The sequence below is a fragment of the Pelobates fuscus genome, chromosome 1 (assembly GCF_036172605.1).
Source record: "Pelobates fuscus isolate aPelFus1 chromosome 1, aPelFus1.pri, whole genome shotgun sequence".
In the NCBI taxonomy this organism is placed as follows: Eukaryota; Metazoa; Chordata; class Amphibia; order Anura; family Pelobatidae; genus Pelobates; species Pelobates fuscus.
Genome location: NC_086317.1, coordinates 305,555,018 through 305,569,305, shown reverse-complemented (window position 1 = coordinate 305,569,305; position 14,288 = coordinate 305,555,018). Strand labels below are relative to the sequence as shown.

At 38.7% G+C, this 14,288-nt stretch overlaps 1 protein-coding gene across 1 annotated transcript in view; it reads right to left on the bottom strand.

Moving 5' to 3' along the window:
• Positions 1 to 14,288, bottom strand: part of ST6GAL2 (ST6 beta-galactoside alpha-2,6-sialyltransferase 2) — a 160,255-nt gene that overhangs the window by 19,502 nt on the left and 126,465 nt on the right. Inside the window, exons 5-6 of the mRNA XM_063458204.1 lie at positions 9,173 to 9,274; positions 7,176 to 7,350 (exon numbers count right to left, since the gene is read on the bottom strand). Coding sequence (XP_063314274.1) covers positions 7,176 to 7,350; positions 9,173 to 9,274 — 277 coding nt within the window. The remainder of the gene's footprint in view (positions 1 to 7,175; positions 7,351 to 9,172; positions 9,275 to 14,288) is intronic.

Sequence of the window (14,288 nt, the reverse complement as noted above, 5' to 3'; positions counted from 1 at the left end):
TATATAAATGTCATAACAAAATTGGCTATAGCCTGTATAAGAAACCATCTGACCGGAACACGTTATTGCACTCCACGAGCTTTCACCCTCAGGCACTAAAAAAGTCTTTACCCATCTCCCAATTCCTCAGGGTACTGAGGAACAATTCCGACAGCACAAATTGTGAAATACAACTTGGGATGATGCAAAGAGCATTCCTGGAAAGGGGATATTATAAGGATACGCTGGAGCAAGCCCTTAAACGGGCCAGAGAGATCTATGATAAAGGCACCACCCGATACAATGTCCCACAAATCACGATCCCGATGACATTTAATTCAGCCAGTGGGAACATCTCACGGAGTATCAAAAAACGTTGGGATATTCTATCTGCTGACAACTCTCTGAGTACCATTTTCTCCAATCCCCCTAGAATTGCCTATAGTAGGAATAAAAGTCTCAAGGATTTACTGATGAAAACAGACTTACCAAGAGAAAAGCTGACTTCTACTAAACCCACTAAGATGGGGTGCTTCAGGTGCACGGGATGTGTCACGTGTGGACATATGCTACCTGGCTCAACATTTGCACATCCACACTCTGGCACTAGATACAAGATCAATCATTACATCTCTTGCCTGACAGACCACGTGATATATCTCATCTCGTGCCCATGTGGATTATGCTACGTGGGTAAGACGGATCTCACACTTCGAGACAGAATCAGGGGGCATCGATCATCAATTATGACAGCCTATAGAGATGGGAAAACAGACAAGCCGGTGGCCAAGCACTTCTTGGAATTTAACCATAGACTACCCACCTTGAAATTTATCGCCATCGATGTGATACCAACCCTCATGAGAGGTGGGGATCGATCCAAACTACTACTCCAGAAAGAGACCTTTTGGATCAAACGATTGGACACCCTACAACCCAGGGGACTTAATGAGTACATCTCATTTTCTTCATTTTTAGATACTCGTTAGATTATCTAGATTGGTATTGTTCTCTTTTTCTTTGATTTGGATCTACTTATTTAGAGCTTATCGCTATCATGTATTGGTTTGTAGTTTTTGTTTAGAGAAGTTTATCGTCAGGGCCAGGCTGGCTCGTGACGGGCTATACGTGTATAATTAAGACGTATGCTTCTGTATATATTCTTTTGTACATATCTTCATCGGCTATGTCCTGTTATGTAGGGTTTTCATTTTTTGTTGCAATATTGTTTTCCTTCTTTCCTTAGATCTTGAGGTTAGGAGGGTAGTGAGGGTATATTATGGAGATATATGACTAGTTTTTCTAACAATATGGGCTTTCTCCTATTCTAGAGATAGGGGGCCAGTATGATCTACATTGTTGTATATATAGACAGGCTTATAGTGAGGTTGACCAATTGGTTACAGCTATAGATTATTTAACCTGGGGATGCAGACTTGTTTATGTTGTTATGTGTTTTCATTGGGTTTTCCTGAATTTGCTATGGGGATGGAGGTATTTTCATTTGCTTATCTCTTTACTTTTCTTTGTTTCTTTTTGGTCTTTTCCCTTCTTCTTCTCTTTGCTCTCACACACATTGGCTCACCTGCAGGGTAGGGTTTATCCCTCCTTTTTATGGTTCACCCACACCAGATCTCACTTTCAGATTTATACATACACTTTTGTCAGATTTCTTAAATTTTTTCTATACTTATATGTGCACATATATTCCATGTGGTCTCATGGGCACTTGTTGCATTGTATTATTTTTTCCTGGTTTAGATCCTATCATCTTAGGACTTACTTTCCCATATATTGGGTTGGATACAGTACACACATTCACCCTATGTCCACACCTCCTTTTGGTTTGCTAACCTAGTTACTATTGTGGGTCTTAGTTTATGGTATGGCTGTACATGTCTATATACCTTCTTCCCTCACTAGTTGTGTATAGAATTCTTTTAGTTTGTTCCTCCTTGTTATGGTTAGCTACACGGGGATCGTGTGGTTACCATGGTTATGTTGTATTACTCCCGTGATGATGTCATCACGCGGGGGGGCACGTTTTCACCGCACGCACGTCATCACGCACGCACGCACGTCATCACGCACGCACGCATGAACGTCATGATGCGGACGTTCTCATCTTTCCACACACACTCCGTCCGGCTAACTTTACTTCCGGAATCACTTCACACAGGTGGGGTAAGTTAACCACTTACTTTTGTGTATATATTTGTATGTTATGTGCATTATCACTATCTTGATAAAGACCCTGAAGGGTCGAAACGTTGATGTTGAAGTTGTGATTAAACACTTTATCCACTGTTGAAAAATCCAAGCGAGTGCTCCTGATTCTTACCTTCTATCTACTGGCCTGGAGGCACCCTGGTAATATACATTGCATATATAGTTTTTTGGGGTTGAGTGCCAGAGTCTGGACTAAATATATATATATATATATATATATATATAAATAAAATAAAAAATTCTATCTTGAGGCACGTATTTTTGAATGCACATTTACATATAATTAGGAAACTGCATTTGCTCTGTGAGTGAGCATAGAAACATAGAAACATAGAATGTGACGGCAGATAAGAACCATTCGGCCCATCTAGTCTGCCCAGTTTTCTAAATACTTTCATTAGTCCCTGGGCTTATCTTATAGTTAGGAGAGCCTTATGCCTATCCCACGCATGCTTAAACTCCTTTACTGTGTTAACCTCTACCACTTCAGCTGGAAGGCTATTCCATGCATCCACTACCCTCTCAGTAAAGTAATACTTCCTGATATTATTTTTAAACCTTTGTCCCCCTAATTTAAGACTATGTCCTCTTGTTGTGGTAGTTCTTCTTCTTTTAAATATAGTCTCCTCCTTTACTGTGTTGATTCCCTTTATGTATTTAAATGTTTCTATCATATCCCCCCTGTCTCGTCTTTCCTCCAAGCTATACATGTTAAGATCCTTTAACCTTTCCTGGTAAGTTTTATCCTGCAATCCATGAACCAGTTTAGTAGCCCTTCTTTGAACTCTCTCTAAGGTATCAATATCCTTCTGAAGATAGGGTCTCCAGTACTGTGTACAGTACTCCAAGTGAGGTCTCACCAGTGTTCTGTGCAATGGCATGAGCACTTCCCTCTTTCTACTACTAATACCTCTCCCTATACAACCAAGCATTCTGCTAGCATTTCCTGCTGCTCTATTACATTGTCTGCCTACCTTTAAGTCATCAGAAATAATCACCCCTAAATCCCTTTCATCAGATGTTGAGGTTAGGACTCTATCAAATATTCTGTACTCTGCCCTTGGGTTTTTACTTCCAAGATGCATTATCTTGCACTTATCCACATTAAATGTCAGTTGCCACAACTCTGACCATTTTTCTAGTTTACCTAAATCATTAGCCATTTGGCTTATCCCTCCTGGAACATCAACCCTGTTACATATCTTAGTATCATCCGCAAAAAGACACACCTTACCATCAAGACCTTCTGCAATATCACTAATAAAAATATTAAAGAGAATGGGTCCAAGTACAGATCCCTGAGGTACCCCACTGGTGACAAGCCCAAGCTTCGAATATACTCCATTGACTACAACCCTCTGTTGTGTAGTAGATAATGACATAGACTGGTTTGAAAAGAAAAATGCTTTACAGCCTACTATTATAGTTATTACTCCTTCCGGCACTGTACTGTATTGTTTTATTGGGTGAAAGTTCATGTAGAAAGCAAAAAATACCAATAAACTACAACCTGATAAAAAGTAAAACATTTCAGTTTTCCACCATAGAATATATAGAGAAGAAAACAAATATAAAAAACTTTATATAGTGAGGGAAAAAAGTATTCGATCCCCTGCTGATTTTGAATGTTTGCCTGCTGACAAAGACATGATCAATCTATAATTTTTATAGTAGCTGTATTTTAACAGTGAGAGAATAACAAAACAAAAGAATTCAGAAAAACACATGTCAAAACAGTTATAAATTGATTTGCATGTCAATGAGTGAAATAAGTATTTGATCCCCTGTCAATCAGCCAGGTTTGTGGCTCCCAGGTGTCTTTTATACAGGTAATGAACTGAGATTAGGAGCACTCTCTTAAAGGGAGTGCTCCTAGTCTCAGCTCGTTACCTGTATAAAAGACACCTGTCCACAGAAGCAATCAATCAGATTCCAAACTCTCCACCATGGCCAAGACCAAAGAGGTGTCCAAGGATGTCATGGACAAGAATGTAGACCTACACAAGGCTGGAATGGGCTACAAGACCATCGCCAAGCAGCTTGGTGAGAAGCTGACAATGGTTGGTGTGATTATTCGCAAATGGAAGAAACACAAAATAACTGTCAGTCTCCCTCGGTCTGGTGCTCCATACAAGATCTCACCTGGATCGTGGAGTTTCAATGATCATGAGTGAGGAATCAGCCCAGAACTACACCGGAGGATCTTGTTAATTATCTCTAGGCAGCTGGGACCACAGTCACCAAGAAAACAATTGGTAACACACTATGCTGTGAAGGACTGAAATCCTGCAGCGCCAGTAAGGTCCCCCTGCTCAAGAAAGCACATGTACAGGCCTGTCTGAAGTTTGCCAATGAACATCTAATTGATTCAGAAGAGAACTGTGTGAAAGTGTTGTGGTCATATGAGACCAAAATCGAGCTCTTTGGCATCAACTCAACTCGCTGTGTTTGGAGGAGGAGGAATGCTGCCTATGACCCCAAGAACACCATCCCTACCGTCAAACATGGAGCCGTAAACATGATGCTTTGGGTTTTTTTTTCTGCTAAGTGGACAGGACAACTGCACCTCATCAAAGGGACAATGGACGGGGACATGTACTATCAAATCTTGGGTGAGAACCTCCTTCCCTCAGCCAGGGCATTGAAAATGGGTTGTGGATGGGTATTCCAGCATGACAAAACACACACAAGGCAACAAAGGAGTGGCTCAAGAAGAAGCACATTAAGGTCCTTGAGTTGCCTAGCCAGCCTCCGGACCTTAATCCCATAGAAAATCTGTGGAGGGAGCTGAGGGTTTGAGTTGCCAAATGTCAGCCTCGAAACCTTAATGACTTGGAGAGAATCTGCAAAGAGGAGTGGGATAAAATCCCTCCTGAGATGTGTGCAAACCTGGTGGCCAACTACAAGAAACGTCTGACCTCTGTGATTGCCAACAAGGATTTTGCCATCAAGTTCTAAGTCGAAGGGATCAAATACTTTTTTTTACTCATTGACATGCAAATCAATTTATAACTTTTTTGACATGTGTTTTTCTGGACTTTTTTTGTTATTCTGTCTCTCACTGTTAAAATACACCTACCATAATAATTATAGACTGATCATTTCTTTGTCAGTGGACAAACGTTCAAAATCAGCAGGAGATCAAATACTTTTTTTCCCTCACTGCATAATGTTATTTGAAATCAAAAATAACAGCAATTATTTAATATTTCTCTCTCTTGTGGATAATCAATAATGGTCAACATTGACTGATAACACATCAATGGCATGTTTGCTCAATGGTACACATTAACAATAATAACTAATTATATCAAGCAATGACCAGCTCTATGAATCCTCTTGCAGATTGCTTCCAATACAGAGAGTGTTTGATGTTGACTTGTTCAAAAATGAATTAATTAAATAGGTAGTCTGCTAGATCTTGCCTTAAATAAACCCTCCAAGCACCATGACTACATATCTTCCTTATACATGTTATAGTCAGTCTCTCTGCTTCTGTATTTCTTATATTTATTAGCCTAAAATTTGAGAACATACATTAATAGATACACATATATCCGCACACTACTGCTCTGTGATGTCATTGGCAAGCCTATCTTTAGTTTTACTTGTACATCTTCTAAGTAATTTGTACATTACTTGAATGAAAACACAAATCTGAGCAAGAAAAACTTTTTGAAATCAGCACACTATTCCTATTGTAACTAGATTTGTGCGTTCAGTTACAAACACATTGCAATTCGTCTGAATTTTGGGAGAACGATGGGTTGTTTAAATGTCATAACTTGGAATGGACAAATTCTTTAAGTTGAAATTGCCATATGACCACATAACAAAAAAATAAATAAAAAAATTGACAATGGACAGTTTAGTTTGATTCGGGATTCAGGGTTCCATCTGTGTTGCTACAAAAATAGATGATTGATAGGAGAAATTATGATTCATGGTTACAGACACTAAATAGACCAAGTAGACGAAACAAACCATCAAAACTATTTATTTTGGTGTTTGCACGCCATGATTTACGTCATTATTACTATTATTATTACTTTTTCATTATTGTTAATCATTTCTCTCTATTCTACAAGCTTGTGCATTTAAAATCATCAGAAATACTAAATAAAACATCCACTGAAGATACAGACAGTTTCAGAGTCAGTCCTGGCTCTACCATGTTCAGAATACTATGTGTCTTCTAAACACTAGTACATCAGATATATCTCCTGAATCTGGGTAGGGTGGGCCCGAAACAAGATAGTGGAGATGAGGTACATTGCAGCCCATGAAAATAGTTCATCTTCCTGGAAAGTGGACGTCAGCCTGGTGTGTGTCACCAGGCTGACTGACAAGTCACTCTGGCTTGCCCCTCTCATTGCTCGAGTGCTCTTAATGATGCATTTTCACTATCTTTTCTGGATACATTTCCCTAGGGTCACCAGAATTTTAACACCATGGAACAAACCTAGGGTGGTCAGACAGGGGTTAAAATCAGCACTGTCCCACCACATCTTTTGGGAAGTATGTAGATATGCAGATCAACCGTCTTAAGTGCTTTATGTTAATGAAAAAAATATACCTGAAAATTATAAGCTTTGTGTGAATATATAAAACTACTGTAATTTCCTTTCTGCCCTATTGCAGTCCTGGTTCTTATATTAAACTTTCCTTTAAGTTGAGAGCATTTAAACGTTAATTTATAACTGTTCTATAACACCCGTTGCATTCTTAATGTACCCTTGGGCATCACAACCTTGTTAACTGTTTATTGATGTCCACACTGAGCTGGACTTTTCCAGTTACAAAATATTTCAGCACTTGCTTCTGTGGTTAAAAGCTTTAATTTCTATGGTATAATTATTTTTCAATCAATAAGAGTCATTACACTTTCTACTTGCGGTTGCATCTAATAGCTGTGTTGTGCTTTTATTCAAGCACGTACTATTAATCAATATGCTAAGTACACCTACCAATGAATCCAGAAGAAGGGGGGTTTGGCTGTATCTTTTCGTTACTGTTTTCTTGTATAATTTTCCACAGTTCCCATGTAAATTTTGGATGAATAATATAAAATGGTTGGTCAGGATTCTTTTTACGATGTTGCTCGTATGGAGGAAATAGATTGTAGTCCGGTTTATGATACCACTAAAAACAACAACAACAAAAGTTCAAACTTGTCTTGTAATTTGAAAATGTGTAATTTGGTGTTAACTGCAGTGATGAGTGAATACGAAAATAGCATGAAAGAAATAATAATAGCTAATCGGAATTAATAAGTTAATAAAGGACAGGACATACAATTTCCATGTAAACGAGTGGAACACTGCATATTTCCCATTCTATTTTTAAAGAAGTTTGTGAAACATTAATTCAGGTTTAAAGCTGCAAATTTCTATCTAGTTTATAGATTGACAAATTCCCTTATATTTCTGTTAGTAACATGCCAATTAAAGCTTAGCAATATTCAACGCTACTGATTACAGCACCCTATTATAAGAGTGCACTAGACTGTAAATGCCTACACAATGCTATGTAACTGTAGTTTAGAAGTATGCCAGAGCCTTTAAACTAACAACTTTTGTTAATCTATCTGAGATATGTGTGTGTGTATATATATATATCACACACTCTGGAACTTCATTAAAGGGACACTTTAGACCCTTATACAGCTATAGCCCAATGAAGCAGTTTTGATATATAGATCATGCCCCCTGAAGTCTCACTGCTTAATTATCTGCCACTTAAGAGTTAAATCACTTTTGTTCCTGTTTATGCCGCCCTGGCCACACCTCCCCTGGCTGTGACTCACACAGTCTGCATGAAAATAAATGGTTTCACTTTCAATCAGAAGTAACTTACTTTAAAAGTTGTTATCTCCTGCTCTGTAATTTGAACTTTAATTACATATAGGAGGCTCCTACAGGGTGTAGCAAGCTATTAACAGAGCAGGAAGAAGATTTTTTAAATTAAACAGTATTTTTCAATACAGGAAGTGTAAACATTAGATGACTATTTACAGGAAGTGTTTAGAAGGCTGTATAAGTCACATGCAGGGAGATGTGACTAGAGCTGCATAAACAAAGTAATTAACTCAAAAATGGCAGAGATTCGAGCAGTGAGATTGTGGGGGAATGATCTACACACCAAAGCTGCTTCATTAAGTAAAAGTTGTTTTGGTGACTATAGTGACCCTTTAAATTCTTAGCTGATAAGCAGATCTAAATTTCATGGATAATTTCGTAGTCAGATAATGACTTCAAGTATAAACTCTGAGTTTGCAGAATTGTAGACTGTATGACAAAAGAATCAAGGGCAGAAAGGATAAAGATGAGACAAAAGGAGCAAATAATGTAAAATAGTACTTTGTATGGAAATAGAAAGGGCTAATCAATCAATATGGGCAAGTAGAGAGAGAAAGGGATAGGATAGGATAGAACAAAACACATTATACAGAAATAAATAAGGTACTTTGGAGAATGGAAGAAAAGGAAGCTATATTTTATAGCATGTGGATGGAAAATGAGAATTCAGCACATTTTGCTTTAGTGAGGAGATAAATATGAGATTATGTAGGGGACAAAGAGTAACCATCAAACGATAGTCTTAACCAGGTTTTCACACACATATTACTTTGGATTTGTGCAATGATTTGATTTCATTCAGTTAAATATTCCCATGCGTTAATATGTCATAGTCTGAAAAACCTCTGAAATAAACATTACATGGATCTATACTTTATATAAGAGGAGCTAAATGGGAACATCTTAAAGGCTACTAAAAGGCAAATGTGTAGACACCTTATTGCCCTCATTACACTAAGTAAAACAAATAGGTATGTGCTGACCTTGAAGCCCCGTTTTATTCAGCAAGCAACACATTGTTAAGCTAAATCAATGGCTTTTCAAAGAGTGTTTGAAAAAAAAATATTGTGATAAATGACACCTACACACTGAGCATGTTATCTTACCATGTGAAGATCTGCAAAGTAGGGTGAAGGATCCCAAGCAACTAAAGTCACATCTTTGTACAAGTAACTATCAGTGAAGTGATGGATCGGGTTGGTTAGAATCTGTGGTTTAAAAAAAAAAAAAAAAATCAGATATACTATATTAGACAAATGAATATTGGATATGGCAGGTAGAAATACCAGAAGTAAACATAAAATGAACAGGTGTTAACAAAATACATGTAAAATTTACAAGAATGTGTTCCTTAACTGTCTGCTGGAAACAACAATAATACAAAATATTTACTTTAAAAAGTATGTTGGCCAGTCATTGACAAGCCTACAATTGTCTGTGGATTCCAGCCTCAAGAGTGATGTAAGCCAAATTTGTAATTTCTTTACTGTTCTCTAACTTTCAAGTATTTCTTTTCTTTTGCTATTATTTTACAATAATAGCATTCTGAATATTTCTTTCTGAACAGCAGGCAATGTCAAATCGTTATGTGTTCCACAGTCATAATAATCATAAATGGACATTTTCCCTGTATGGTGATTTGTAACTCTTGAGAAGTTTTAGAAAAAGAAAAAATCTATTTTATAAACAATATATGTACAATTTTAGATAAATGGAATTTAAAGAATATATATATATTTTTTTTTAACACTTGCACTTTATTAATTTTTTAAATGTTAGATACAGAAGGGAAAGATTGTTTTTCAACAGACGCTGCCACCACACACCAGGCAGGGGACATTGGAGATTTCCATGCTCTAGCTAAGGATTGTTGTGCTGTTAGAATAATACGTAGAATGAGTTCTGTGACTGCTCTATGGTATGTAATGGGATATTCAAGTAGTAAATACATAGGGAAGAACTACATTAAAAGAAAGAACTACATTAATGATTTCTTGTATTGATAAGTGTATGACTTCACAGAGGTGAGTACTTTTACTACAGGTCCACCAGATATGCAATACTGTACCTTCCGCTTGGCCACATTGCCAACATACAGGAGGCGTATAAGGAAAATTTTATGAAGATGGTAGGGGATAGTGTGCAGATTCCCTCCTATTTTTTGAAAATGGGAGGGAATCTGTAAATGGTCTTCATGTGTTGTTGGATAAGGTCTCAGGAGCAGTGCAAACCTCTATTAATAGTAAATATTTTTGGGATATGGTCCATTGCAAAACAGACTTCCACCACTGACCAGTTTTGTAATCCATAAAAGGGAGGGAGCTATGCACAGATATCAGTTTAAAGGACATGGAGATCAGTTTACAATTGAGTATTAGGTGTCAATTTAATCTCTAGAATTCTCCATCCCCATATGTCCACATAGCCCTTGTCTCTTCAATTGGGCTATAAGATTGCAATTGTAAATATTGTGAACTATCAGATAAGTTGTATACATTTTGAAGTGTTTCAAAGCTTAGGAGGAAATTGTTTTGTATCAGATGGCAAATATATGTGTGTATGTTTTTCTCCCATGGTGTATGGTAAAAGTGGGCAATCAGTAGGAAAGAGCTGTCACGGGAGTCACCAGGGAAATGTGTTTCAAAGAGTTTAGGTGTGTCCTATACTTATTTAATATATCTATCAATTTAAGGTGCATTTTTTTCAATGCCAGGCAATATTTTGGCAGTAACCAGACTATATTTGCTACAATGTGGGGCTCTGTCAAGTCATTTTCTGTCAAGTCATTTTCGAGAGATACCGATTGAAGTGTTTCATTGTGATAAAAGAAATGTGGAAGAGTGGATTTCATGTGAATATTTTTTGGATGCTTGGAACTCCCAGACCTTCCAAATGAACTGTAATAAGTTAATGGATACTCTGGGCCGATTCCCTGACCAGATTAATTTTGTTATATCAGAGTTCACTTCTACGAGGTAGGAGTTTGGCACGGTCATGGGAAGAGTCCAAAACAAGTATTGTAATCTCTGTTAGACTGACATCTTTACGATTGCTATGCTCTCTAGTGCTGCAAGAAATAAGGAGGAAAAGATGTGAAGTAGCGATCTACAGGTCTTCCAGGTCTTCATATATTTTTGTTTAAAGACATCATCATTTGTTTTTGAGTTTACTAAGCACTAGGGTTAAATAGAATGATGTCTTCAATCAAAGGAGAAGTCGGATTGAAGTTAGGTTTGGTCACTCTCTGGGAAATTAATACACAAGGCTTGCTATATGCTGTCATTCGTCCATAAAGGAAGGAATAGAAGTGGAAGGGGTGGTGAGTGACAATAGTACATATGCATATGTGCTAATTTTAATCTCCCTTCCACCCATGTGAATTCCTTGTATACTATAATTGGTGCAGATGGTCTACAACAGAGGCTCCAGGGCCATCACATACAATAAAGAAGACAGAGGGCAACCATATCTTGTATGATGTGCAAGAGAAGGCAGGAGATAGAAAGTCAGCTTGTAAAACTGGAGCTTGAGGGTCAGCATATAGAGCGAATATCAATCTATATCAGAAGTATGCAAAACCAAATTTATGAAGCACAGCCATTAAGAACTTCAAACTCAGGCGGTCAAAAGCCTTTTCCGTGGGGGGGGCGGGGCCTGACCACGATGGAGAGCAGACGTGCTTTGGAGGAGCTCCTCTATGGCCCAGCAACTAAAAGCATGATTCAGCCTAAAATACCCCAAGACTGGGCAAACCAAGCGAAGCCCTTTGCATCCAAATCACCGACTACACGGAGAAGCGGACAAAGACCCGTTGGGACACATGTAGCTACTCCTTGGCTGTTGCGACCTGATGCACGCCGGGCGGGGGTCGCGGCCGAACCCCTGGACCGGAGAGGCCAGAAGGAAGCCAGTCACATGGCGGGGCCCCGTTACTCCCCCCCTATGGACCGGGGGGGTGATCCCGGTCTACCCAAGGACGGTTATCCAGCTGACACAGAAGCGCGCGGGACGACAGGGGAAAGCGGCACCTCACCAAACATGGCGGTTGCCGCGTGGCCCCCACGAACCAGCACTGACCACGACGACATTCTCGCCAGGCTAGACCGGCACTTCACAAATTTTTGGCGGCAACTGGAACGGCGGATGAGATGTCCTGCCCCTCCACCAACTAATACTCACCGCATACCGCAACATTCCCCTCCCAAGCCCTCAGCTCCACCAGCGGGTAAAGCCCCAACATGGCGGCGGATCAAGTACCGCACTTCACCCAGACGCAAAGCGGCACCACGGAAGCCACACACGGGAATACAGATAAGGTCACAGCCGCAGCCAGAGAAGTGGAAATGGACCCCAAAAGTGTCTAAAGAATCAACTTACCTGCCCACAATCAGGGGCCTTGCCATGCAGTGTGACTACTCGAAGTGGGACTGTGCTGTACCCCTGGCTGGCATAGGCTGACCGGGGCTCCGGGACTAAGCTGTGAGTAAGGCCTCTGGCCACTCACTATCACAATATGGCAGCGAAGGGGCTTATCATATGTGGGAGTAATGAACCTTCACGCTCTATGTGTCTCTACTGCTTAGACCCGACGCTGGTATGCATGCCCCTCACTTGGGCATAATTAAGCAAAATCGCATTGTCTAATTCAGCTTAGTCTAACATGTTTATGTCCACCGAGTAGCGTAATAACCTCTGTAATAACCACCATAAGCATTGCTAACCTGTAAAGATTGTTATGATAGCCAGGTTTTGGAAGTTTTGTTCTTAGCTCAGAGATTTATCACTACTTTATACAAGACTGATTTTAGCTATAAACCCTATACTCTACCGCCAATCACGTATTCACCTTAGCTGAGACCAAACTAATCCCACGATTGTCTAGCTAAACATGTCTGAGCCAATTTACTAATGTTACTACAGCAGAATGTTCTTAAGTGTTTCAATATATATATTTTTCTTTTTCTTTCTTTTTCCTCCTATGCATCGCGAGAGACCTGCAATTTTCTCTATAAGTAACAGAGTGCTCAATCTCTGTTTATCGAAGTTACATGTATACTTATTTTAGCATGTCATATTGCAAGTAGGTGCGAGTTATTCCTAAGCCATGTTCATATCCAACCTAATGTCAAACCATATGTATCTATATATATATATAAAAAAAGTGCATTGTTTATCTAATCCCCACTGTAACTAATGTCCTGAAACCTGCATGTGGATTGCCGTTGGGGTACCATATGTAAGCCTGTGATTGATATATGCACTGCAAAAATAAAGAATTAAAAAAAAAAAAAGCCTTTTCCGTGTCTAGAGCCAGTACAAGACCACTCAAGCCAGATGCTTGTTAATAGGAGGCTAAGTCTCTTTGTCTGTTTACATCTAAATTTAATACAATATTGGTAGGTAGTTTTTACAGGAGGTTGGGGATCTTTACGGTTTTGGAATTGTTACAAAAGTGACCAAGAGCACATCTTTCAGAAGAGTGCCTAGTTGTCCCACTTGTTGGAACACCCGAAGTAGATAGGGTGCTAGAGTTGGGACATATCATTTATAATATTGGGAAGAGATGCATGATCAGGAAATTTGCCTTGAGGTAAATGTTTTATTACTTGTAAGATTTCTAACTGGAACTTATGATTTAGGATTTCTGCTTGTTGTGGGTTTAAGCATGACAAAACCACCTTGGCAAGGTCAATCTGTTGTTCTTGGATGATATAAGATCTTATCATTTTTGAGATTATATAGTCTGGCATAGAAATTAAGGAACTTTTTTGTTTAAGACTTAATAGAGAGTTGCTCTAAATATGTGCAAGAAATAGTATTTTTCCTGCATTAATGGTCAATAAGCATGTCTGTAGTTAATTAATTGTTTTATCTATATGTTAGGAGAGGGGTTATACATTACGCTGACTGAGCAGTTTGGCATGGAATACCCATCTGTACTGGATATATTAGGATATATTAGGAAGGTAGCAGTAAGCTGTGTCAGCAATCTGTGGAACTTTAGAGTAGGAATTGGCAAATCTGAGAATATGGAGTGTTTTTTTGTTGTTTTTTAATTCTTTATTTTTGTTGTGCAAGGGGTTTACAAAAGGCCTGTAAAGCCACGACAGCTAATACAGGCATTGTGAAGCATACATCATGACATTGGATAAAACTGCACAAATTTTGTATAATACACATGGTCATGCAAAATATGTCAGTAGGTGTAAAAGTATGAGCAAA